Genomic DNA, 26,233 nt, shown 5'->3' with positions numbered 1-26,233 from the left:
GGACCTTAGGGAGACAATATAACCTCGAGGGAACAGCACAAAATACGAATTAAGAGTCTTGATGTCCCCTGGGATAAGGAATTTTTCTTCAGTAGGCTGTCAGTCTTTCTCTCAACACCTTTTGTGATGTCAGCATAGATCCTGCGATACACTGAATCAGGCAGGAAACACTGCATCTTTTGAATGTACACCTGCTTGTCTAAAACGATGGTAACATTGCTCTAGTCCGAAGGTAAAATAACAATATCCGGATCAGCTCTATGTGAACGTAAAGCAGCGCTCTCAGCTGCTGTGATATTACTCTTGGGCGGACGTGCCCGAGACAACACAAGACATGCATCCCTCCTAGTCTCCTCTGCTACATCAGGAGGTAGTTTACAAACAGCTTGTTCAACAGAACTAATAAAATCAGCCAGTGGCAAACGCTTGGGAATCGGAGTAAAATTTAAACATTTCCCTAGCGCGGATAAGGCTGCGTCGTCAAAAACTTTCTCCATGAGGTTTATGACAGAACGTCGAGGTACTCTCTGATCAGACAGAACATTATGAACACCTGCCTAATATCCGGTGTGTCCGTTTTTGGTACGGATAATAGCGGCGACACGTCGTGGCATGGAAGCAACAAGGCCTTGATAGGTTGCTGGAGGGAGTTTCAACTACATGTACACACACAACTCACGTAATTCCCGTGAATTCCGAGGAGGGCGCCGATGAGCTCTGACACCACGTTCAGTCACATCCCAGATGTGACCTTTCAGATGTGTTCGATCGGGTGCAGATTCGGCGAGTTTGGGGCCAGCACATCAATTGGAAATCGCCACTGTGTTCCTCGAGCCAGTTCATCACACTCCTGGCTTTGTGACATGACGCATTATCTTGTTGAAAAATGCCACTGTCGTCGGGAAACATGATCGTCATGAAGGTGTGTACGTGGTGTGCAACCAGTTTACGATACTCCTTGGCCATTATGGTGACTTGCACGCGGTTCGCTGGCTCCACGGATGCCCACGTGAATGTTCCCCAGAGCATAATGGAGCCCCCCCCCCCCCCCCCCCCCACCTTGTCTCCATTCAACAGTAAGGTGTCAGGAGCTGCTTCCCCCACCCCCCCCCCCCCCCCCTGGAAGACAAAGGATTCACATCCTCTCATTGGTATGATGAAGAAGGTACAGGAATTCATCAGTCCATGCAACGCTGTGCCACTGCGCCACAAGGCCGATGGTCACGTGCTCGCTTCAACCGTAGTTGCCTATGTCGTTGTGTTAACATTGGCACATGCACGGGTCATCGGCTGCGGAGGCCCATCGTTAGGAGTGTTCGGTACACTGCGTGTTCAGACACACTTGTACTCTGCCCAGCATTAAAGTCTGATGTTAGTTCCGCCACAATTCGCCACCTGCCCTGTTTTACCAGTCTGCCCAGCCTACGACGTCCGACATCTGTAATGTGGCGCGTCCAAATCCACGACGTCCGGACGTGGTTTCATCTTGGTTCTGCCACGTGTTGAACACACTTACCACATCACTCCTCGAACACCCAACACGTGCAGTTTGCGAAATGCTCGTCCTAGTCTCTGGGCCATCACACTAAGCCGTCGGTCAAACTCAGATGGATCGCACGCCTTCCCCATTTTACACGGACATCACGCTCACTGATACTACATGCACTGTGTTTCTGTCTGGCTTTCTATCAGCTATCGTTTGGACGTGCTTTTATCGTTATTAGTAGGTCCACGGTCATAATGTTGTGGCTGACCAGTGTACTACTAGACTCGGACCCATGGAAACGTTCGAAGTTCGCTAAATGCCGGGAAGTTACAGAATGGGATTCCCAGTCAGACAGCGATCATTTAACATTCCCGACATCAACAAAGGACTCCAGACGGCACAGAACGGAATACTGCTTCACGACAGGCCAAAAACAGATACTTTCAAAAGTCTTGAGGAATCGATTATGTGCTCATCCTGCGTCGGCCTTCCTGGGAAGACTCGGGTGGTCTTGGGTGGTTGCCTAACAACAGCCTACGGATACTCACAATTGAGTTCGTCGGCGTGGTTGTCGTGGCAGTGTGGCCAACCATCACACCAGAAGAACTTGTGAACTCGCGTTCCGTCGCCACAAATGCGGAACTCGGCTGCAACAAGGCGAGACATACCATTTACAATAGAGAAACATTTACGTTCACTGAAAAAAATCTAATAGATAAACACAAAAGACTGTAAAGGAGCGAAAAACACAAAATCTAATAGATAAACACAAAAGACTGTAAAGGAGCGAAAAACACAGTGCATAGTTAACAGAAATTTACGCAAATACAGACGCACTAATACTAAACTCTGGCAGAAGGAAGTGTTCCACATGCGCTTGAAACTTTTTAAGAAAGAAGTCATATTCATAGTAGAACCTATCACTGCTCCACTGAATTATGAGTATCTAAAGTACTGAGTTCATTTAAAATTTACTAAGCTGTAAGATTTACTTAAATGGAAGAGCTAAGTTTGATATCAGGTTTAGAATTAAACTAGATGTTTAACGGAAACACCTATTTAAGAAATTATTTCAGGAAATTCAGTATGCAGTTGTGATGAATTGACTTCCACGAACAGTTTAGGAGCGAGCACTACGAAGCAAACTGCATTCAGTGAACATCTGTAGTCAGGTACCTGGCAAATTTCCAGTCCTCACGGCCGACGCAAAGCTGCTCATCTTCAGTGTGTCAAACAACATAGGAAATGGACGTTAACTGACTTTGGGTATGTAGTGTGACCCGACGATTCGCAGTTCTGCCTCGTTTCAAATGATGCAAAGGCCTCTAACGCGCCGACGGCCAAATAAGGCGTTTTTCCACCACTGTACAGGGTGTGGTTCAGGCTGAGGTCCTTCTGTGATGTTTCTGGCGGTGCTTTTTCTGCCATGACTTCGGGTCACCAATTCAAGTTATCGTCAACATGAACCAGGCTGTTTATTTTAATATTCTGTATACTCAAGTGTTGAAATCAAATTTATCCACGTTGTTTAGAATGCTTTGAGTACTGCAACTGTATTTTAAATTTATGAAACAATTTACTGCTTCACTTACTTTTTTTACTTAATTTAATTAGCACGACGAGTTTCAGCAGCATGCTGCCATCATCACGTACGCCAGTTACGATTATATTGTATTAGCTCTTAGATGGAGAAAATGGTTCCTTAAAGAGTGCACGAGTATGCAAGCATTTTTCGTCTAGACGACATGGCTGAGCAGTGGAAAATAATACTGCCAGCAGGTATTTAAATCGAACAACCTAAACTGTTATTACATTTCTCTTTACCGATGAACAGAATGTTAATGCCTCTCCTGCATAACATAAGAAAATCATGTATCTGTCAGCCCTCAAGAGTCAAGCCAACTTACAGGCTTCAATACGAAGCAATAATAAAATGAAAAGTGTGCTTATACGTCAGTTCTCCGGAAGAAATATCAATCTTTAATTACATCGGTTGTAATATCACGTGCGAATATAACCAAAACATCAAAGACTATGATCTAGTATCTCACTGGTAAAAAAAGGTATGGAACGAGTGGCTGGAAGACCCCGAACAGCAGGTTCAGCTGACTAATTGAAAAGGTTTTCCTTGTCCTTCGCGCCTGAAGGCACTATTTCTTCGTAAAATATGAGAGCTGTGTATGTAAGCGTATACGTTAAGTGCAAGGGAGCGCAATGGGTGTGTGTACGATGCAGTGACATGTTCGTGTTGGAGGTGATAAAAGAAGGGAGAGTGTGAAACACGGTGCCGACACGCAGAAGAGAAACAAGGGGGATTGCCATGAACAGTACCGCATGCCCTCACTTCATAAGACACTGCCGATAGGTTTGGAGCTGAATCCAAAACATCGATACAGAGAAATGGCGATCAGGGACTCTATGCCACCACTCCAGCTTGTCCACTCTGCCGTAAAGGCAAAGGAGAAATACAATGGTTCTCCTCATACCACAGAGGTTAAGCACCTTCTGGCGCAGCCCGTACTTGAATAGGTGACCGTCCGAGTAAGCCGCTTGCTTTTGACAAAGGTGCTTAACCTCTGAGGTACGACGGGAACCTATGTATCCATCATGGCAACAAAACTAGAATATACTGATGAAAACTTCAGATGAAACTGTACAGGACAATGGTAGTTCCATTTCTTACGCATATCATGGAAATTACGATCTCAGGAACCAACTGAGCCGTGTATCGATTAATGCTACACCTTGTGTTTAGATTGCATTGGTTTTCCTTTTTTTCCTCTGACCTGTTTGTTTGATATGTTGTCTGTCATTAAGTGGCATCTTGGTTGTCTTTTCCATCTGCTATCGATATCTGCGTTTTTGCTTCTGGGAAACTGCTATGGAGAAAGTGAGATCTTTGACCGGTTGTAACCTCGTGTGGTGGCGCGGAAGTTTGGGCGTTGCGCGCAGAGAGAGTGTGGTGGACACGGGAGGGCAGTGTGGCTCTCCAGCGCGAAGCAGGCGTGGTCGGTTGTGTGTAACGAGCGGGTCGAGTTGACGGAAGAGCTCACCGCGTGTTGGTTGTGTACACAATCGCCCCAGGAGTAGTTGCGGTTCATTGCGCCTTGGTGGGACGTTAACAAGCTTCTTTAAATCCTCCGTTTCAACACTGGAGTTTAAAAGGAGACACCTAACATGGAGCGGTCACTACCCGTCAAGGTTGCAGAGAAGACGTGAACTCCGGTGACAGAGCGTGTTGTCGCGTGACCGTGCCGTGTTGGGTACGCTGGCGACGCGTGCGCGGTCGGATGTGTGGATCCTTGCCAGCGGAGGTCGTGTACTGCCTGTTCGAGCATAATTGCAACTTAAGTTCGTGGAAGGTATAATCATTAAGTAATAATTTTGTGTAACCAGCGTCTCTTCGGCCTTGTGGCCTCCGGCGACCGGGTTTCCCGTCCCTGGCACCGGTGTAATTGAAGACAGTGATCTTTCCTCCTCTCGTTACTGTCCGGTGGGAGGTGTAGTTTTGGCAGATTAATTGTTTCGCTATTTTGTCGTGGGTTAAGAGTAAATTCATGCTTCTTGTTGGTTGATCATGTGGTCGCTCATTCAGGATTCTGTGGTGTAATGTTTCCTTGCACGAGGTTAGCTCTAATTCTATCACCAAGTTAAGCCACCTTATAACGAGTTTTCGCTGGCTAAAGGTCGGCGCAGTGACCAGCCAGAGAGTGGCAATTGTGTTTACGGGCGTATTTAAATTGGTCAGTATTCTGTCTAGCCTGAGCATCCTTGAGTGAGTGATTTGTCGCCGCCTTAACGGGTACGTCATATCTGCTATGTTCTAATGACATTCCAGGACACTTTGTTTAAAATTTGTTTAAAGTCCTCCAAGTTTGTAAATTCTTTTATTGCCATTAATCGTGTGTTTGCTGAGACCTGTTTAATTTTTTTTAATGGTAGTGTTGGAAGCTTCACTGCCTCACCGTACTTTATTAACAAAGTTCTGTATTTACTTTAGTAGCCTGTTAACTAATGTTCTTTAGATTGTTTTAAATTGTTGTATTGCTATAAATTACTTTGATTGGCGTTAGTGGCGTGTTTTAAAAGGTAGTCTATTGCCGCACTGCTAGCTTCTGTGTTTTTTTTTAATTTTAAACTGTTATATTGCTATAAGTTACTTGATTGCCGTTAGCAGCGTGTTTTAAAAGTTTGTTTATTGCCGTACTGCTAGCTTCTGTGTTTTTTACAATTTTTTTTTAAATTGTTGTGTTGCTATAAATTACTTGATTGCCGTTAGTGGCGTGTTTAAAAGGCTGTTTATTGCCGTACTGCTAGTTTCTGTAAGATACAAATAAAACATTTGTGAAAATCTCAACTCGACAGTAAACTACTAGAAATTTGTGCCCGTTTCCCAACTTGTGGTGTGGCTTGTAGTAACCGTAACCACTGTGTGTCACCAACGACAGGAAAGAAATCAGTTTGCGAGAGTAAAGTTGTAGCGCAGTTGACCACTCCCGCAATGAAAACATACAAAGAAATTGAGTCTCCTCGGTAATAGGAAAAAAATCAAAGAATACGGGTAGACTGCCTTCGAATTAGCAATGGATGCCTACGAAAACTAATTACTGCGTTCCGACCTACATATGAAGGGTTTATTTCAATAGTAGTACAAGTTCATTTTTGTTCATTCTGAGATAGAGAGTCCTAAAGTTAAAAGAAACGTGAAAAATCTGCAGTTGAGATTCCAGAAATATTCAAGTATATATACGTGAATATTTCTGGTATCTCAACTGCAGATTTTTCAGCGCTTACTTGAATATTTCTGGTATCTCAACTGCAGATTTTTCAGCGCTTTTTTAACTTGAGGACTCTGTATCTCAGAATGAAGAAATATGGACTTGCACCACTATTGAAATAAGTGTGGTGTCACCGCCAGACACCACACTTGCTAGGTGGTAGCCTTTAAATAGGCCGCGGTCCGGTAGTATACGTCGGACACGCATGTCGCCAATATCCATGAGTGTAGACGGAGCGCCGCCACACGGCAGGTCTAGAGAAACTCCCTAGCACTCGCCCCAGTTGTACAACCGACTTTGCTAGCGATGGTTCACTGTCTATATACGCTCTCATTTACAGAGACGACAGTTTTGCTACGACCTAGCAAGGCGCCATATTTAGTTTCTATAAGACATATCTTCCAGAATGTATTCTGAACAGATAATATTGTGAATCATGTACCGTCAAGAGCGAGGTTCATCATTAATGGATTCAAGTTAAGTATCAAACTAATTACGTCCGCTTTCTGAATTCTAATTCCTTGTCATGTTCCAGACCTCACGTAAGTATAGTCCTTCCCTCCTCACGCCAGCCTGCGTGAGCTAAAACGCGTGCATTTCGGCCTCCACTAGTAACACGGTGTTGGCTCTCCTGCCAACCCAACAGTTTTCCCTGTCCTTCGCACCTGAAGGCACCATTTCTTCGTGAAATATGAGAGCTGTGTATGTAAGCGCTTCTGTTAAGTGCAAGTGAGCGCAATAGGTGTCTGTACGATGCAGCGACACGTTCGTGTTGGAGGTGATGAAAGAAGGAAGAGTGTGAAACACGGTGCCGGCACACAGAAGCGAAACAAAGGGGCTGAAGAGCTTAACGCTCCGATCCGATGGACGGATTGCCATCAACAGTACCGCATGCCCTCACTTCATGAGGCACTGCCGATAGGTTTGGAGCTGAATCCAAAACATCCATACAGAGAAGTGGCGTTCAGCGACTTTATGCCACCACTCCAGCTTGTCCACTCTGCCGTAAAGGCAAAGGAGCAACACACTGGTTCCCCTCGTACCATAGAGGTTAAGCACCTTCGAGCGCTGCCAGTAATTGAATAGGTGACTGTCCTGGTACGCTGCTTGCTTTTGACAACGGTGCTTGACCTCTGTGATACGAGGGGAACCGATGCATCCATCATGGAACGGTCGCAAAATTCTCACTGATGTGCAACAAAAGTAGAATACACTGATAAAAACTTCAGATGAAACCGTATAGGGCAATGGCAGTTCCATTTCTTACACATGTCAGGAAAGGTAGGATCTCAAGAACCAACTATAGGAAAGAAATCAAAGCGATGGAAGTGTAATCTCCAAGAGGACTCTAAAGTTGTAGCGCAGTTGATCACGCCCGCAGTGAAAGCATACAAAGAAATAGTCTCCTCAGCAATAGGAAAAAATTAAAGAATACGGGAAGACTGCCTTCGAATGAGCAATGTATTACTGCGTTCCGACCTACATATAGTCAAATCTGACGGAGAAGACCAACGAAGAGGTGGACTCTTGGAACGAAAAGGCATGCAAGCCTATTCCTAGAAGGGAATGACCGTTTTCAGGAACGGCTGAAAGGATTTGCGTGTGTCGATTCTTAGGCACGTAAGGTAGAGCAAGATGTACTGTTGCACAGTACGTAGCTCCAGCGCTACTGCCGCCAGCGATTCGGAGTGTTCGTCACCCTCACCTGGTGTACAGTGCACCTCGTCGCTGGCGTCCTTGCAGTCGACGACGCCGTCGCACACGAAGCCAGGACGGATGCACTCTCCGTTGTCACACCGGAACTCCGACTTCCAGCAAGACCGGTGCGCTGCAACAGAAATAACACGCTTTAGCAAATGTCGCATCGTAAAAATGTCAGTTGGTTTGTTTGATTTCGGGGGAGGGGACCAAACAGCGAGGCCATCGGTCCCATCGAATTAGGGAAGGATGAGGAAAAAGTCGGCAGTGCCCTTTCAAAGGAACCATCCCAGCATTTGCCTGAAGCGATTTAGGGAAATAGCGGAAAACCTAAATCAGAATGGCCAGACGCGGGTTTGAACCGCCGTCCTCCCGAAAGCAGGTCTATTGTTTTAACCACTGCCGCACCTCACTCGATGTAAAAATTTTGATGTTACCACTTACAAGATGGCACCTTCATGCATCTATCCTCTAAATTACACTCCTACATCACAGATGTTTCCTTACTGATACTGCATTTTAAAACTGTTTGATTTGATAAGTATCGTAATGAAGCAAGAAAATTGTTTGCTCATATACAACTCGCATTGCTTCCCGACATAGTCTCCTTTGAAGGCAATATACTTAGTCGAGGTATCCTCTTTCTGTTTCATTCCATCGAAAAAGTAGATTCTGTCAAACTCTGAAAAAAAAAGAAATCTTGTTGACTGCAACTGTTACTTCCTCATTTGATGAAAATTTCACCCCACCAAGCCAATGCTTCAAGACACTTCGGGCTAAGTCTGGTATATATGGTGGAAGAGAAACAAATTCAACGCCCAGTTCGAGCGCTTTCACCATTTTATCTATATTTATGCGCGATGCGATGACAGATGTAAAAATTACCGAACTATCAGTTTAATAAGCCACGGCTGCAAAATACTAACGCGAATTCTAGACAGACGAATGGAAAAACTGATAGAAGCCGACCTTGGGGAAGATCAGTTTGGATTCCGTAGAAATGTTGGAACCTGTGAGGCAATACTGACCCTACGACTTATCTTAGAAAATAGATTAAGGAAATGCAAACCTACGTTTCTAGCATTTGTAGACTTGAGAAAGATTTTGAAAATGTTGACTGGAATACTCTCTTTCAAATTCTGAAGGTGGTAGGGGTAAAATACAGGGAGCGAAAGGCTATTTACAATTTGTACAGAAACCAGATGGCAGTTATAAGAGTCGAGGGTCATGAAAGGGAACCAGTGGTTGGGAAGGGAGTGAGACAGTGTTGTAGCCTATCTCCGGTGTTATTCAATCTGTATATTGAGCAAGCAGTAGGAAACAAAAGAAAAATTCGGAGTAGGAATTAAAATCCATGGAGAAGAAATAAAAACTTTGAGGTTCGCCGATGACATTGTAATTCTGTAAGAGACAGCAAAGGACCTGGAAGAGCAGCAGAACGGAACGGACAGTGTCTTGAAAGTAGGATATAAGATGAACATCTACAGTTTGGTTCGATATACACAGTAACAAAGTAGGCTGAATGTCAACGCTTCGACTAAATATTTTTGTGAGTCATCAGTCTTCAGACTGGTATGATGCGGCCCACCATAAATTCCTCTCCCGTAGCAACCTCTTCACCTCCGTGTAGCACTTGAAACCTACGTCCTCAGTTATTTGCTGAGTGTATTCTAATCCCTATTTTCCTCTACAGTTTTTACCCTCTACAGCTCCCTCTAATACCACTGAAGTTATTCCGTGATGTCTTGACACCTGCACAACCATCCTGCCCCCTCTTTTTGTCAGTGTTTTCCATATATTCCTGTCCTCGTCGACTCATCCTTATCTTATCAGTCCACTTACTTCTCGACGTTCTTCTGTAGTACCACATCTCAAAATGCTTCGATTCTCTAGTTTTCCGATTTTTCCACGGCCCATGTTTCATTACCATACTATGCTGTGCTACAAACGTACATTCTCAGAAATTTCTTCCTCAAATTAAGGCCTATGTATGATACTAGTAGATCTCTTGCCTAAGAATGTCTTTTTTGCCTGTGCTACTCTGCCTTTTCTATCCTCGCTCCGTCCGTAATGGGTTATTCTGCTGCCTAAGCATCAGAATTTCCTAACTTCATCTCCTTCGTGATCACCAATTTAGATGTCAATTTTCTCGCTGTTCTCATTTCCGCAACTTCAAGTTACTTTCGTCTTTCTTCAGTTCATTCTCAATCCATATTCTGTGGTGATTAGACTGTTCGTCGCATTCAGCAAACACTGTAATTCTTCTTCACTTTCACTGAGAGTAGCAATGTCATAGAATCTTATCACTTATAGCCTTTGACCTCGAATTTTAATTCCACTCTCGAAACTTTCTTTTATTTCCATCATTGCTTCTTCGATGTATTGAATGAAACGTATTGGCGATAGACTACATCCCTCTGTTACACCCTTTTTAATCCCGAGCATTTCGTTTTTGTTCCCTCTTGGTTCTTGTACATATTGTACATTACCCGTCTTTCCCTATACATTACCCTTATTTTTCTCATAATTTCGAACATCTTGCATCGTTTGACATTGTCGAACGCTTTTTCCAGGTCGACAAACCCTACGAACTTGTCTTGATTTTTTTTAGCTTTGCCTCCGTTATCAACCGCAACGTCAGAACTGCCTCTCTGGCGCCTTTACTTTTTCTACGGCCAAAGTGATCGTCATCTAACACATCCTCAATTTTCTTTTCCATTCTTCTGCATATTATTCTTGTCAGCAACTTGGGTGCATAGAGGTAAGCTGTATGTGCAATAATTCTTACACTTGTCGTCTTTTGCAATGTCGGGAATTGTGTGGTACACACCAACGCGAATAGTCATCCTGTTTTAGAAATTCTGATGGAACGTTGTCCATCCCTTCTGCCCTAATCGATCGTAACTCTTTCAAAGCATTTTAAAATTCTGGATCCCCTACCTCTTCTGTATCGACTCGCGGTTCGTCTTGCATCACGTCATCAGACAAGTCTTCCCCCTCATACATACTTTCAATGTACTCATTGCACCTGCCCGCTCTCTCTTCGACATTTAACACGGGAATTTCCATTGCATTCTTAATGTTATCAACCTTATTTTTAATTTCACCGAAAGTTTAGGACTTAAGTACATTCTGAGTCAGTCCGTCTGACAATCATTTCTTTTTCCTCGCCGATTCTTCACAGAACCTCTCATTCCTTACTTTAGCAGTCCACCTAATTTTAAACATTCTTCTGTAGCACCACGTCTGAAAGCTTTCTATTCTCCTCTGTTCCGGTTTTGCCACAGTTCATGTGTAACTGCCACACAATGATGTGCTCCAAACGTACGATCTCCGAAATTTCTTCCTCACATTATGTCCTATGTTTGATACTAGCAAGGTTTCTCTTGGCGAGGAATACACTTTTTGCCAGTGCTAGTATGTTTTTTACGTCCTCCTTCCTCCGTTCGTCATGGGTTATTTTGCTGCCTAGACATTACAGTTCTTTAATTTCGTCTACTTCGTGATCCTCATTCTCCCTGTTCTCATCTATCTTGCTTCTCATTACTCTCGTCTTTCTTAGATTTACTCTCAATCCATATTCTGTACTCTTTAAACTGTTCACTCCATTCAACAGATCCTGTAGCTCTTCCACACTTCCTTGAGGATAGCTATGTCATCTGCAAATGTTATCACTGATATCCACTCATCCCGAATTTGAATCTCACTCTTGAATATTTCTTTTATTTCTCTAATTGTTTCTCCGATGTATAGTTTGAACATTAGGGGCGAAAGGCTCTACCCCTCCTTACACACTTTTTAATCCGAACACTTTGTTCTTGATCTTCCAGCCTTATTCTCCTCTCTTGATTCTTGCACATATTGTATATTACCCGTCTTCCTTGGTAGCTCATCCCTGTTTTCCTGAGAATTTCGAACATCTAGCACCATTTTATATTGTCGAACGCATTTCCAGGTCGACAAATCAAATCAACGTGTCCAGATTTTTACTTTCTCTGTCTCCATCTTCAGCTTGCGACGTCGGCATGTATGACTGAACTATTGTTGTCGTTGTTGATTTGCTGTTGCTTTTGATGAGAACAACCCTATCACTGAACTGTTCATATTAATTTACTCTCTGCTCTAAATTTCTATTCATAACGAATCCTACTGCCGTTTTTACCATTTTTCTGCTACTGTTGATATTACCCTATACTAGTCTGACGAGAAATCCTTATCTTCTTTCCATTTCAGCTCACTGACCCCCATTATACATAGATTGAGGCTCTGAATTTCAATTTTAAGATTTTCTAGCTTCCCTACCACAATCAAGCTTCTGGAGTTCTATACCCTGACTTGTAGAATGTTCCCCTTTCGTTGGTTAATCAATATTTTTCTCATGGTCACCTGGTCACATCACCCTTGGGAATCCCCTCCAGGAGATCCGTAAGGGGGACTAGTCCAGAATCTGGAGAGATCATAGTGACACTTATTCAATTACAGGCCACATACCCTGTGGGTACACACTGTGTGTGTAAAGACATTATCTTCTGCATTCCCATGCCATTGATCATTGATGATTTTCCGCCTTTTTGGGGCAGAGAGTGCCCTAACCTCTGTCCGCACTTCCGCTCTCTTTGACAGTGGCTCTGGCAGAAAGACAGTGACTTCTTACGCCGGAAGTAATCGGCCGCCATTGCTGTTCATTTTTATTCAATATTTAAGCAATGGGGAAGTTCAGACCCGGGACTGAGGACGTTTTGATTACTACTCAAAGACGCTATTCCTAGTCCAGGCTTGTATGTAAGTTCAAATAAGCGAGAAGAGTCTGCATGCTTCTCAGCTTGCTCGCGGGGAGACGCAACGGTTATAGGCTACGAGCCAAGGAGACGTATTACTCGTATCATTGGAAGCACAAACCATCTGGCCAACACCATCCCCTTGCTTAGCCAGTGGTGAACTTCGTACAGGATCCGGTCCATCTAGGACTGGAATCCATGGTGCCCGCGAGGTCTGGATGGCTAGGAATCGAATCCAGGTCTTCTGCTCACTAGGTAGATGCGACCAATGGGATGAGACGTGAATGATAATTTGGATTGAGGAGGGAGGCTCGCTAGGGTAGCCCATACCGTTGTGCAAAGCCACTGTGCCAGGGTGGCTTACTGGTTAGCACATCTGCCTTGTGAGCGGGAGAACCAGGTACAAACTCTGACCTCGGCACACATTTCCGTTCTTCACTTCAGTCTGCATATATCGATCATGATTTTTTTCGCAGTTTTACAATAATATTTGTTTGAAAATTGTGCAGGGAAACTTTGGAAAAATTCATATACTATTTCTTTGCATCTTTCATTCTCAACTCATGACAGCACTGTGGATTGTTGCGAGACTTCATACTTTGCAACCAAATATTCTTATAGGCTGGTAGTGGGGCAGAGGGAATCCCTGTTGGAAATCTTGGGATGTTAAATGCAATTAGGGTATTGCCCGACAACCAAGGGAAACTTCCCAAAATACTTGATCAGATTGGGGGACTGGAACTTGTTTAATTTTCCTTTCATTTTTTTCGCTTTTACTATATGTTAATGTCTACACTGATGGAAAAAATTGCTACACCAAGAAGGAGTTGTTAGGTGTGTTTCTACAGCTGACATAAAAATTTCACGCCAATTGCATGAAAGTGGCACTAGTAGTGCCACTATGAGGATGCAAACAGGATTTGTTTTAGACGCTGTAACACTTTTGAGCGTTAGTTACGTTTAGGGTTGGACTCGGCAAGTTGATGTTAGTCAAGAATGCCTTTAAGGAGACAAAGATGCCATTCAACACCACACTGAGTTGGAATGGGATCGCCGGCCGGTGTGGCCGAGCGGTTCTAGATGCTTCAGTCTTTAACCGCGCGGCTGCTACGGTCGCAGGTTCGAATCCTGCTTCGGGCATGGATGCGTGTGATGTCCTTAGGTTAGTAAGGTTTAAGTAGTTCTAAGTTCTAGGGGACTGATGACCTCAGATGTTAAGTCCCATAGCGCTCAGAGCCATTCGGACCATTTGGAATGGGATCATGTAATAGGGCTATGAAACCTGGTTGGCACTTCGGCGATACTGCAGAAAGGCTTGGCGCGAATGTAACCACTGTACATGATTGGTGGTAGCGGTTGTCACGGGAATACGCGGTCTCAAAGAAGACCGGGCTCCGAACGGCCACGTGGCACTGCCGAGAGGGAAGACCATTGTGTTCGATGTATGGCCCTCGCGCATCGTACTGATTCTGCAGCAGCAATTAGAGCAGCAGTTGACACCTCAGTGACACAATGAACTGTTACAAATCGGTTACTTCAAGAACAATCCCGAGACAGATGTCCTGTACCGCGCATTTCACTGGCCCAAAACCACCACCATTTGCGACGTCAGTGGTGTGAAGTGGGAGCTCATTGCAGGGCAGGGTGGAAGCCTGTTGTGTTTTCTGATGAAAGCTGGTTCTGTCTCGGTGCCAGTGATGTCTGTGTGTTGGTTAGGAGGAGGCAAGTTGAGAGCCTGCAACCAACCTGTCTGGGTAGACACACTAGACCTATACATGGAGTTATCGTCTGGGATATAATTTCATATGAGAGCAGGAACACTCTCGTGGTTATCTCAAGCACTCTGACTGCAAATTTATGCGTCAGTCTGGCGATTCCACCTGTTGTGCTGCCCCTTGAATAATGTGCCAGGAGGTGTTTTCCAACAGGATAACACTCGCTCACCTACAGCTGTTGTAACCCAACATGCTCTACAGTGTGTCGACATGTTGCCTTGGCTTTCTCGATCTCTAAATCTGTCTCCAATTGAGCACAAATTGGACATCATCGGACGACAACTCCGGCGTCTCCCACAACCAGTATTAACCGCCCCTGTATAGGTCGACCAAGTGCAACAGGTACGGAACTCCGCCGCACAAATTGACATCCGACCCCTGTACATCACAATGCATGTTTTCATGCTTGTATTCAAAATCCTGACGGCTGCACCGGATATTAATGTACAAGCATTTCATATTTGAAATGGCTTATCGCGCACTTACATTGATTTGTGATCATGAAACGTTAATAACTTAAATATATTACCTATACAAATGTGTTCCCGAAATTCCATTACTCTACATAAATTACTTTTTGGTGTTGCGATTTTTTTCCGTCAGTGTATTTAGATGCATTTGCAAGGATTGTACGTGTTTCTCCTTTCTGAAGATACCTATATCAAATTCTGTTTTTTTATATAATACTGGTGTTGCTGAAATAAGCTTATCAAGTAAAATTTACCATTAAGCCAATTGGCTATGACCAGTCAGGAAACAGTGCGTCGACTTTCATTGGTGAAATGTTTAGACTAGTAGAAAAGTTGAAATCAGTCAGCTAAGTATTGACTAGAGATTTTTTACGTCTCAGAAATCGGCATAGTGTGGTATCCCAAAGCCATTGTGTAAACTTGCTATCCTTTCTTGGTGAATAGCAGTAATAGTTTCAGTTCAAGTGTGTATAATATTCAGTGACTTGTGGAGACAGTCTATATTTTCAAATATTTCAAGACTGCGCACAAGATATTTTATGTTCATTCCAGTCGTGATGTACAACGTTTCCTTCTCCGTTTTTAACAGTTTTTCTTCATATTTTGCTATAATTTGAAAGATCATATTTTTGGGTCTGTATAAGGTCTTGATACGTTTTATCTACTATTACGAGAGCATCATGTATGGCAACACGCCAACATCTGCCTCACTGAAACTGGATGTTCTCGGTTACGTGGTAATACGCTTAACCCTTTGGGCCATGAAAACATCACCCACCAACGTACTGTTACTGAAAGCTTCCAAAATGCCACTAAAGACGTCATATACATTTGTCTTGAGTCGTTCACTGATATCGGATTGTAGCTCCATCTAACATCAACGCCTCATACTGATTTCAAACTTACGATCAAGAAAGCTGCTTGCCATGACTGGAACTGTGAATGGCGTGTATTCCAGAAACGTAAGGTCTAATTCCTCGTGACCATGCAACTGAATATCTGCCTCTAGCGTTGTTGTACTGCCTAAAGCCTATAAAGCCTATAACGTTTATCATTTGTAGGAGTCTGGGACATGGATGTTAACCCGCACATTTACGTCGGATAAAAATTCTAGTCTCTGGAAGCTGTGGTCAGGATAAACTGACGAGACAGATCTCAGTCATGTATTGTTCGCATGCACGAAGTACAAGGAAGCACAAGAAGTACTGCTCAGGAATCCGTTGCAAGGGGTGTTCTCCTATCACTAGTGTCACATCTGTACAGATGCGACTTAAATAAGTACAATTTGATAGCAGAATATTTAAAATTCAAATAATCTTATGGAGAGAGCATAGTTATTGGAATAAAGTATTGTACTTTCCTGAGGGTATTTTCGTTCCGTCGTTACAACCATAAGAAATGGGTGTTTTTCTCACCAGACGCGTTTCGCTTTATTGAGGTAAAGCATCGTCAGCGGTTTGCAGTCAAAGATATTTACAATTTGATTTGTTTTAAGATAGAAAACCAGTTCTTTAACGATTTGTTGGTTTTTATTACTGTAATTTCTGCTTGATTTCTCGCCTACATCAGGAAATGCCTTCTGCTAGCACGTCTTTGATTTATTTCTTTATTAGACGCAGATACAAAGAAAGAAACGAAAATATCCTCAGGAATTATAAAGCAACTATGGACAATTTAGTCACACAAATGAAGAATTTATGTTACAACTGTATAATTTTAAAATTAAGAACTTATATCTGTATATTAAGAGTCAAATTGTCGTGGAAAAGGTAGTCCATATGAAATCAGTCTAAGAATAGACTTGTGTGCGATATATTCATGACTATAATCAGTTCACCTTAGTATACGGTACCATCCACAATGCTGAACTAATTCCATCAGCTTACTTTAACTCTTTTTATATTACGCTTGTATAGTTATAACTATTACTGGCTACATGGTCGATGACACGAAAAACCAAAATAAATTTAGAAATAATTATTTAAATGAAAAACTTCTTAATATAACACGTTTTCAGAGCTGACTAAAAAGTATAAAATAATTGCTCACAGACCAATACAGATATCTAACCCCATACAGATAGTCATGAGAATTCGTGATTTTGAATTTTTAATAACTATGACAACAGTTGTAAAATTTAAAACGAAAAACGTGAGGGTATACAACAGATACTCGTAAATAATTTGCGTAGTTCAAATGGTTCAAATGGCTCTGAGCACTATGGGACTCAACTGCTGTGGTCATTAGTCCCCTAGAACTTAGAACTACTTAAACCTAACTAACCTAGGGACATCACACACATCCATGCCCGAGGCAGGATTCGAACCTGCGACCGTAGCAGTCGCACGGTTCCGGACTGCGCGCCTAGAACCGCGGGACCACCGCGGCCGTAATATGCATGAATGGGTCACTTAAGTAACTAACAGTTTCATTACACTGCAAATGATATGAACTGTAGGTGTTTATCTCAACGACAGCTATCCCTACACTCCTTTCTACTATCTGTTGCATGTGCCCCACGGTTTTAGTTTTAAATTTTACGAGTATTGTCATAGCTATTAAACATTCACAAACAGATATTTTCGGGATTATCTGTTTGGGAATAAGGATCTGTATGGAGTAGTAAGGAATAATTTTAACTTTTTAGTGAGTTTTTAAAACGTATCACATAAAAAATGTTTTTATTTAAATAGCAGTTTTTAGGTTATTAGTTTTGTGTGTGTGCGAATTTTTTAATCGTTTTAAATCATTTTCAGGAGATTACAACACAGACACATTGTGAATTTCAGTTTAATTTCAGTTCCTCTTCACCTGGTAAACCAATATATTACTTCATCTAATGTACAGTACGTGAGAAGACCGTGAAAGTATAAATTAGAGAGAATCGAGCTCATGTGGAGAATTACAAGCAATAGTTCTTACTGCGAAACGTTGGAACGGAACAGGAAAAGAGCGAAATAGCAGTGGTACAGGAAGTACCCTCCACCACACACTGGAAAAGGAAGCGACTTAATATTGCAATATCATCCAGTTATGAGCTACGTTGCAAGTTTTAGGTATGTAGCTCATTAGAAAGTTAGTTTGGACTCATTTGCAAAATTTATATTGAACACCAAGACAGACAGAAAACGAAGTTCTCCCCACTATACAACAGACAAAAAAGCTAGTTAAGATCGCATTGTCATCCAGTTCTGAGCTATGTTAAAAAATGTAGGTCTGTAGCTCATACGGAAGTTAGTGAAAATTAATTGCAAAAATTTGTACCGAACAGATAAATAGGCAGCCTAATAAAAACATAGTAATCAAAGTATTATCCGCCACACATCAGACAATGAAATGACTTTATGTTGCCTTGTACTCCAGTTCCGAGCTATGTTGAATGTTTTATGTCTGTAGCTCATCGAGAAATTAGTTCAAAGCAATATCAAAATCTGCACCGAATAGACAAACAGACAAGAAAGTGGCCTAATAAAAACGTGATAAACAAAGTTTTCTCCACCACACACCAGACAAGAAGCGGCTAATATTTCAATGTCGTCCAGGTTTGAGATATGTTGAAAGTTTCGGGTTTCTAACTCATCGAGAAGATAGTTTAAAAGCTACTGCAAAATTTGTTCCAAACAGACAAGAAAGTGGCCTCATAAAAACGTAGTAAACAAAGTACCCTCCGTCACTCACCAGACACGGATGCTAGTTAATGTGGTATTGCCATCCAGACCTGAGCTATGTTGAAAGTTTTAGCTCTCTAGCTCATTGGGAAGTTAGTTTAAAATCAGTTACAAAATTTATACCAGACAGACAAAAAGAAAAAGAAAGAACACCAGACAGGAAAGCAAGTTAATATTACATTGTCATCCGATTCTGAGGTGTGTTGAAAGATTTAGGTATCTAGTTCATTGGGTAGTTAGTTTGAAATGTACTGCAAATTTTATACTGCATAGACAAACAGATAAGAAAGCGACCTAATAAAAAAGGGTGAAGGAAAGACTGAATTGCAACAAGATTTGTAAACATGTTCCTTCAGTGCTTTCCGTGAACGATGCACCTGTGCCCTTGCACCCCATGCACCCCATTCATGGCCACTGTGACATCATAGTGGCAAAAGACAGGGACAGAAAATCGTTGTGGATGGGGCACATTGAAAGAATGCAACTATGTTTCGAGATAGACGATTTGTGCTTTAATGTAGAGCCTGGAGAGAGGTTGTAGAAAGAGCGCGGAATGAGAAGTAATCTCATTCGTGTACCAAATATTTTATTATTGATGAGCTATTGACTTGGACGTAAATAATTAAAAACGAATTACGTGTCTCCTGAAACGATTCTTTAACGCCTAGCATTTATAATCAATTGCTCTTTCTTATAAAGGTGCCAAAGACGAACTTTTCGTTTTTGACAATGACTATGTTCTCATATTGCTCGGTAGATGGAGAACGCTCTATCGCAAGGTGAGCATATCACGGGAATACCGTGCTTAGAGGGCTACTCGGCCTTTAGTCGTATTGAAGGAATCCTATTACGACTACACCAGAGCTCCTCAGTGCACCTCATCTGGAATGGGAGGATGCCCCTATGGAGCTCATCAATAGTTTACATAATCTCTCGCAAGAAGAGATCAAATGGTTCAAATGACTCTAAGCACTATGGGACTTTATATCGGAGGTCATCAGCCCCATATACTTAGAACTACTTAAACCTAACTAAACTAAGAGCATCACACACATACATGTCCGAGGCAGGATTCGAACCTGCGACCGTAGCAGCAGCGCGGTTCCGGACTGAAGCGCCTAGAACCGATCGGCCACAGCTGCCGGCACACGAAGAGTCGTGGTAATGTTAGCCAATTGCTGTGATTGAATTACTTGTTCGGGTATAATGTCTGTGGGCCACACCCCTCTTTCTAAGCTAACGCTCAGATGAAAAAATTGCCCCTTTGTGTCTGAAGTTATAAAGACAAGTTTATATCGGTACATTGCAATACATCATAGCTTTTCTGAAAACATATTCATGAATGTGTAGTGCCAGAAAGAATTTTTGCTTATTTTACTTATTGCCTCGTCTGATTCTCTGTTTTGACTGGCGTATGTGTTGCCATCAGAAGACTGTCTTATGCCTAAAACCGACTATAGTAACTAAAGAAAGCCATTTGGCGCAGGAATAAGAGTTACTGTTGTTTTCACTGTGCAAACACTCATTCTGTTCGTCAAGACACGACTTGGGTGTAAGTTAATTTGTGCTACTGAGGAAACGGAAAACGTCTTTCCATAACAGATATTACGACTGTCAATAATATTTTTTGTGGCTCGGTGCTCGAAGAGAAATAAGGATTTGTTTGGTAAACGCAAAATTTCGAAAATATTTTATGTTAATATCTTTCACTGCGTTTGAAAGCATAGTTTTCCTCAGTAAAAAGCATTATACAAATAAAGAGATTGGATTCGAGCTTAAAGTTTTCTCATATTTTACAGCACTCATTTTATCGTCAATACAGAATTTTTGTATGAATTAATGTCTTGTAAGTAAGATGAAACTTTTTTATTCAGTATTTTGTAGGTGAGTCAGATAGCGGCCATTCCAAAAGGAAAAATAATAAAAGCTTTATGAGCGTAAAGAGAACTCTGCAACTTGCAAAACACAATTTCATTTCTTTAAAGCCTTTAAGGCGTTTCACCTTGCCCGGGCTATAAAAGATCGTTATGAGTAATCTATTCGTTTGAATACGGCAACTTCCTTTTTATCCAGTGAAGTGACGAGCGGCAAGCAGAGAGATAAACCGTTTCCTGGCTTCCCGAGTACCTCGGGGAGGCTGGGTGAGAATTTTAAGTGCTACTAATTTCACCGAGGATGATGGCGAGACGGCTGTCTGTTTCTGCTTCAGATAGTCGGCTCAAGAGAGAGAGAAAAGGCAGAAACCAGATGTTTCAATCGAAGTTTGAAATGAAAGGTTGTATCTCTTTCATTACTTGTATGAATTGGGTAACAAATGTCTCCGAAATATGGCAAGATAATTTTTATTTTTATTTTTTCTAGACATTGCGTTACTCACTGGTTACTGAAACTTACTTCAAAATTGTTGGAAACGTCTGTAAAGTGAAGCTTGGTGAATCATCAAATGCCCTAAGTGAGCAAGTAGCTTGTGAATTTGAAAGGAATAGGTAGTGAAACATAAAAGAGAGCGAAGGACCCTTATAGCCGTTGACGATTACCAATGGGAATGAATTACTGTGTAATGCTGTCGGTGATAGAAATTGTTTGCAGAAATTCATGATATATAAAACTACTCTCAGTAACCAATAATTCAATATCAGAAGTGAAGGGAAATATTTGAAGGCCAGGCGGAATCCCCCTATATGTGTTTTAAGAGTCGGTTCTGAAAAAGATGCAGTATTATGTATCTGCCGAGCAAGAGTGGTGAGAGGTGCGATGCCGTTTATCATACAGCTTAATCAGAGCCGTTAAATGTTGTCAAAAGTCCACAAGTTCATCGAGGTTGGCTTTCACAGCCTGGATTTACTTAGTTGTGCGGTTATTCTTACTTGAGCTTATGTCTTGTTCCTTGGATTCTATTACTCCAAATATCTATAAAGCAATGACAGTGTATTCTGACGAGAAACAGTACATTTCTTTGAATAGTCGAATAGATATAGACTCATCGCCCCGAAATTTCAGAAGTACTTGCTAGCTGATTTCTTAGGCTGATTCATTGATATCGATGCTGTTGGAGTAGTCAGATATAAGAGGATACCAGTTGTTAATGACGCTGCTGAAATCGTGCATAACTATTAAGTAAAACACGTTTAAATGACATGAGAGGTATCAGGAGTATGTCCTACAATGCTGATGCTCTGATATCAAAGATCAGTTGTTAATTAATAGACAAACCTAATATACAACACGAAATAATTTCACTACCCCTCAACAATAAAGGTACTATACATAAGTAGTACACATTCACAACTGTTCATAAGCACCTGGTAAACATACGTATCCCATAATTTAAAAATATTGACCTACAAAGACAACCTCCAATGATAAGATAGATTAAATAGGGTCATATTAAGTTGCAACTTATTCGTTTAAAGAACACACTGCCTCACAGAATAAAACAAAACAAAAGTGCTAGTTTTCGTTCATACGTCATTAAATCAAAGTTTCTTTCATTTCCGAGTTGCTCAGTACAGTGATCAAAATGGTTCAAACGGCTCTGAGCACTATGGGACTTAACATCTGTGGTCATCAGTCCCCTAGAACTTAGAACTACTTAAACCTAACTAACCTAAGGACATCACACACATCCATGCCCGAGGCAGGATTCGAACCTGAACGCCTAGAACCGCTAGACCACCGCGGCCGGCAAAGTGATCAAAATGTCATAAGGAACGACAGTAAGAACTGCTCGAGACAAGAGGACCCTGAGGGAAAATTCAGTGATCGAAGATGTGATGCCTTTGAAGAAACTCGAAAAATGGTTGAAATGGCTCTGAGCACTAAGGGTCTTAACATTTGAGGTCATCAGTCCCCTACAACTTACAACTACTTAAACTTAACTAACGTAAGGACATCACACACATCCATGCCCGAGGCATGATTCGAACCTGCGACCGTAGCAGTCGCGTGATTCCGGACTGAAGCGCCTAGAACCGCTCGACCACAAAGGTCGGCTAAACTCGAAAGAACTCGAAGTACTCTCGATGCAGAGTACATTGAAAATAAAATTTGTCACTCCGCTTCCAACTGTTGCACACATGCACTATCATTCTTACACAAAACACAATTAGCAACCTTTTTAATAAAGTGGAACAGAAATTCGTGTAACAATTAATAATGGTGTTCAACAAAAGTCCATGAAACGCTCTCATTGTACAACATGAGGAATGTTGCCGCTCGCACCCGTTCACAAACGGTCGTTTGTACGGAATAAGTCTCAGTCGGTTGATTTTATGAGTTGATGAGTAAGTAATTCAATTAAGATTACACTGAATCACTGAAATGTTATCTTCCTGTCTAGCATCTGCTCAAATTCAAAATAATACTTTCGTATTAACACGTAAAAACATTAAAAGTCTAAATAGCCAAATAAGATGGCTCTGCGGAAACAACACTAAAAATTGGACGGGTTGCACAAGTAATGTTAGGAACACAATTTAGAAACAATTTAACATTTATTAATTTTTGAGAACATTTCTCTTGGAGGGCAGAGGTTGTTTTATTACTTTAAATTTATTCATGAGTAAAATCACATGATAACTTCAATTACAAACAATAACGATCACTAAAAGAATGCTTGATACTCTTTGTATACAACAGTAACTGCCTCAAATATGTATATCGTAACACGTGAGAATAGCCTCGGTTTGGTGAAAGGAAGAAATCGACTTATCTACTTTCACATGCATATTCATCCTAGCAATGCTCAAAGGAAAGAAGAGAACATAATGATAAATTTATAGACCTGAGAAACGTTAGCTTTACTATTCCGTGTGGTCGGTAGCTCGCGTAGAAATTCTCCAGCTCGGAGGTTTGAAGAGTACGAAAATATTTAGGATTGAAGCAAATTTTCTACGATTCGAAATGGAAATGAGCGTATGGCATTGTTAGCCGGGAGACCCCGTCCGGACACGTTCGGCCGCCAAGTGCAAGTCTATTTCGGTCGACGCCACATTGGGCTACTTGCATGCCGGTATGAGGATGGAATGATGAGGACAACACAACACCCAGTCCACGAGCGGAGAAAATATACAACCCGACAGGGAATCTAACCCGGGCCTGCTTGCATAGGAGGCAAGCACGTTACCATCCAGCTAAGCAGGTGGACATACATTTCGAAATTCAAGTTGAAGAGAGAGCTTGAATGAATAATAAAGTTGAGCTGAAGACGACGGAAAGGCACGTACCCTAATGTAGATAAATATCACTACCTGACGAAAGTTATTCGAATAAACTAAAATTGTATACACATGGAAGATTATAAAAAGAAGTCACAGAAAGAGAAAGTGAGATTTACAGAGCTGAAGGCCCCAATGCACCATCTGAGAACTGGTACCAATTCACACACTGCGAGAAACGAGAAATGAATTTAAAATCGAAACATGGAAAAAGAATTCTAATGCGATAAACAGAAAACACAAAACGCATTCAAACAGAAAAGAGATTCACACAACCTGAAGAGAGACTTATGCAGGACGAAGTGCTCTCACATTTTCAAGTGGTGATAGGACAAAGAATCGCGTTAAGCAAGATCGCACACCCTAAATGAAACAGACACTCCGGTATAATTTACCATGATTACACTTCTGAGGATCATATTGTCATCTCTGACTCAATCAAGCCCTTACACATTCCAGCTACCTAGCTTACATTACTAAAGATGACAAGAACAGACACCCTGTCCTTCCAAAGATCCAGCGAACAGTGTCGTTCCACGCTAACGAACGAATGTACACAGGTGGTAGCGAAATGGGCAGAGACAGTACATTCCGGTTATCTGTACCGACCTGTGCAACAGCTGCTGACCAGTGTCCCCTAATGTGTCTTTGGTGCAGCAGAACACTGCTTAAGCTCTACATAAAAGTTAGCTAAACTGCGAGTACCATTCAAAGACCTCGTGCCTACGAACCAAAGTATATGGAAGCATCACACACAAACACTCACACTCTTTCTAGTTGACGAGATAAGGATGAGGAACAGGAACACAAAAAGAATCATCCCATTTTAAAAAATCGTAACTATAGTTATATGCGATATGTACGTGAAAAAAGTACTGTCGGAAAGAGCAAACTGCTGAGTTTTACATAGTTCCCACTAGGCAGCAGCAGTATGCACAGATTGAGTTCAAGTAAAAATGGTGTCGGGACAACAGAAAGCGTTTTGTGTTCTACTTTTTGCGCCATGCGGGTCAGTAATAACTGTTCAGCGTGTCTTTCGTGCTAGGTATGGTGTGGATCCTCCTACAGCACAGAGCACTAGATGATGGCATGACCAATTCCGAGAAACAGGTTGTTTGTGTAAAGCCAAATCGCTGGGTTGTCCTCGAGTGTCTGACACAGACGTCTAACGCATGGGCCATAGCTTCACAAGTAGTCGGCGGAAATCCGTTCGCTATGCAGCTCGACAGGTCAGTCTGCCCCCGATGTCCGCCTGGCATGTGTTGCGTCGACCTTTACACTTGAAACCATACAAAATTCTGCTACTGCAAGCGCTTCGTGAAGGTGACCAACACCAATGTACGCAGGTCTGTAATTTCGTTCTTGGCAAGATGGAGGACGACAGTTTTCTTCAATGCTTAGTGTTTAGTGACGAGACAATATTCCACTTAAATGGAAAGGCGAACCGTCTTGTGAGAATATGGGGTACGGAACCACATGAAGTTGTACAACATGAGAGGGACTCTGCAAAATTTAATGTGTCTTGTGCAGTTTCACGGGAAAACGTGTATGGTGTCAATTTTTCTTTGCCGAGAGCACTGTTACAGAAATCACATACCTCGATATATTTGAGAACTTCGTTTTCCCACAGTTCGAGACTGATTCGAAAGACTTCATTTACCAACAGGATGGGGTGCCGACACCCTGGCGCCTGGAAGTGCGGGAATTTTTAAATCAATGGATAACTGACCGATGGATCGGTTGCACTGAACCGAATGATTCAGCCTTACATTACTGGCCTCCAAGGTCAGCGGACCTGACTGTATGTGATTATTTCTTGTTAGGGTTTATAAAAGACTCTTGTTTATGTGCTTCTGTTACCAGGAACAATGAACTGAGAAGTCGCATAACAGCAGCTGTGGAAGCTGTAACTCAAGAAGTGCTCGCTGCAGTATGGAAACAATTTGAATACCACACTGATATATGCTGTGTATCTCAGTGGGGCATGTTAAACACCGATTAAAAGGAGCGAAAAAACTTTTTGAGTTTCCCGTTCATCAAAAAACAAAGTTAATTGTAGATGGTTATTAGTTTCAGTAACATAGACGTGCCAAATTGACTGATTCTTTTTGATACACCCTGTATAACATGGGACACAAAAATGTAGCAAGAGTACGAAATAAACACGGTTATGCAACTCACGTATTCTTAGCGTGTCCATGGATGTGTGAATCGTAAAATATTAGTTTAGAAAACACGATATCTGAATATTAAAGTATCACTATTGCTATCTAATGAAACACTCTACTGTTCATCCTTCTCTATAGGATCGGAAGTATAGATATACCGTCAAACAGAGGTGCTACGAGATATAGAAGGGCTGGC

At 42.0% G+C, this 26,233-nt stretch overlaps 1 protein-coding gene across 1 annotated transcript in view; it reads right to left on the bottom strand.

The window, feature by feature from the left end:
• LOC126330497 (G-protein coupled receptor GRL101-like) overlaps positions 1–26,233 on the bottom strand; it is a 643,973-nt gene that overhangs the window by 228,039 nt on the left and 389,701 nt on the right. The window contains exons 6-7 of the mRNA XM_049996361.1: positions 7,970–8,092; positions 2,035–2,133 (exon numbers count right to left, since the gene is read on the bottom strand). Of these exons, the coding sequence (XP_049852318.1) occupies positions 2,035–2,133; positions 7,970–8,092 (222 nt within the window). The remainder of the gene's footprint in view (positions 1–2,034; positions 2,134–7,969; positions 8,093–26,233) is intronic.

This window comes from Schistocerca gregaria, chromosome 2, assembly GCF_023897955.1.
Source record: "Schistocerca gregaria isolate iqSchGreg1 chromosome 2, iqSchGreg1.2, whole genome shotgun sequence".
In the NCBI taxonomy this organism is placed as follows: domain Eukaryota; kingdom Metazoa; phylum Arthropoda; class Insecta; order Orthoptera; family Acrididae; genus Schistocerca; species Schistocerca gregaria.
This window is presented reverse-complemented; position numbering and strand designations above follow the sequence as displayed.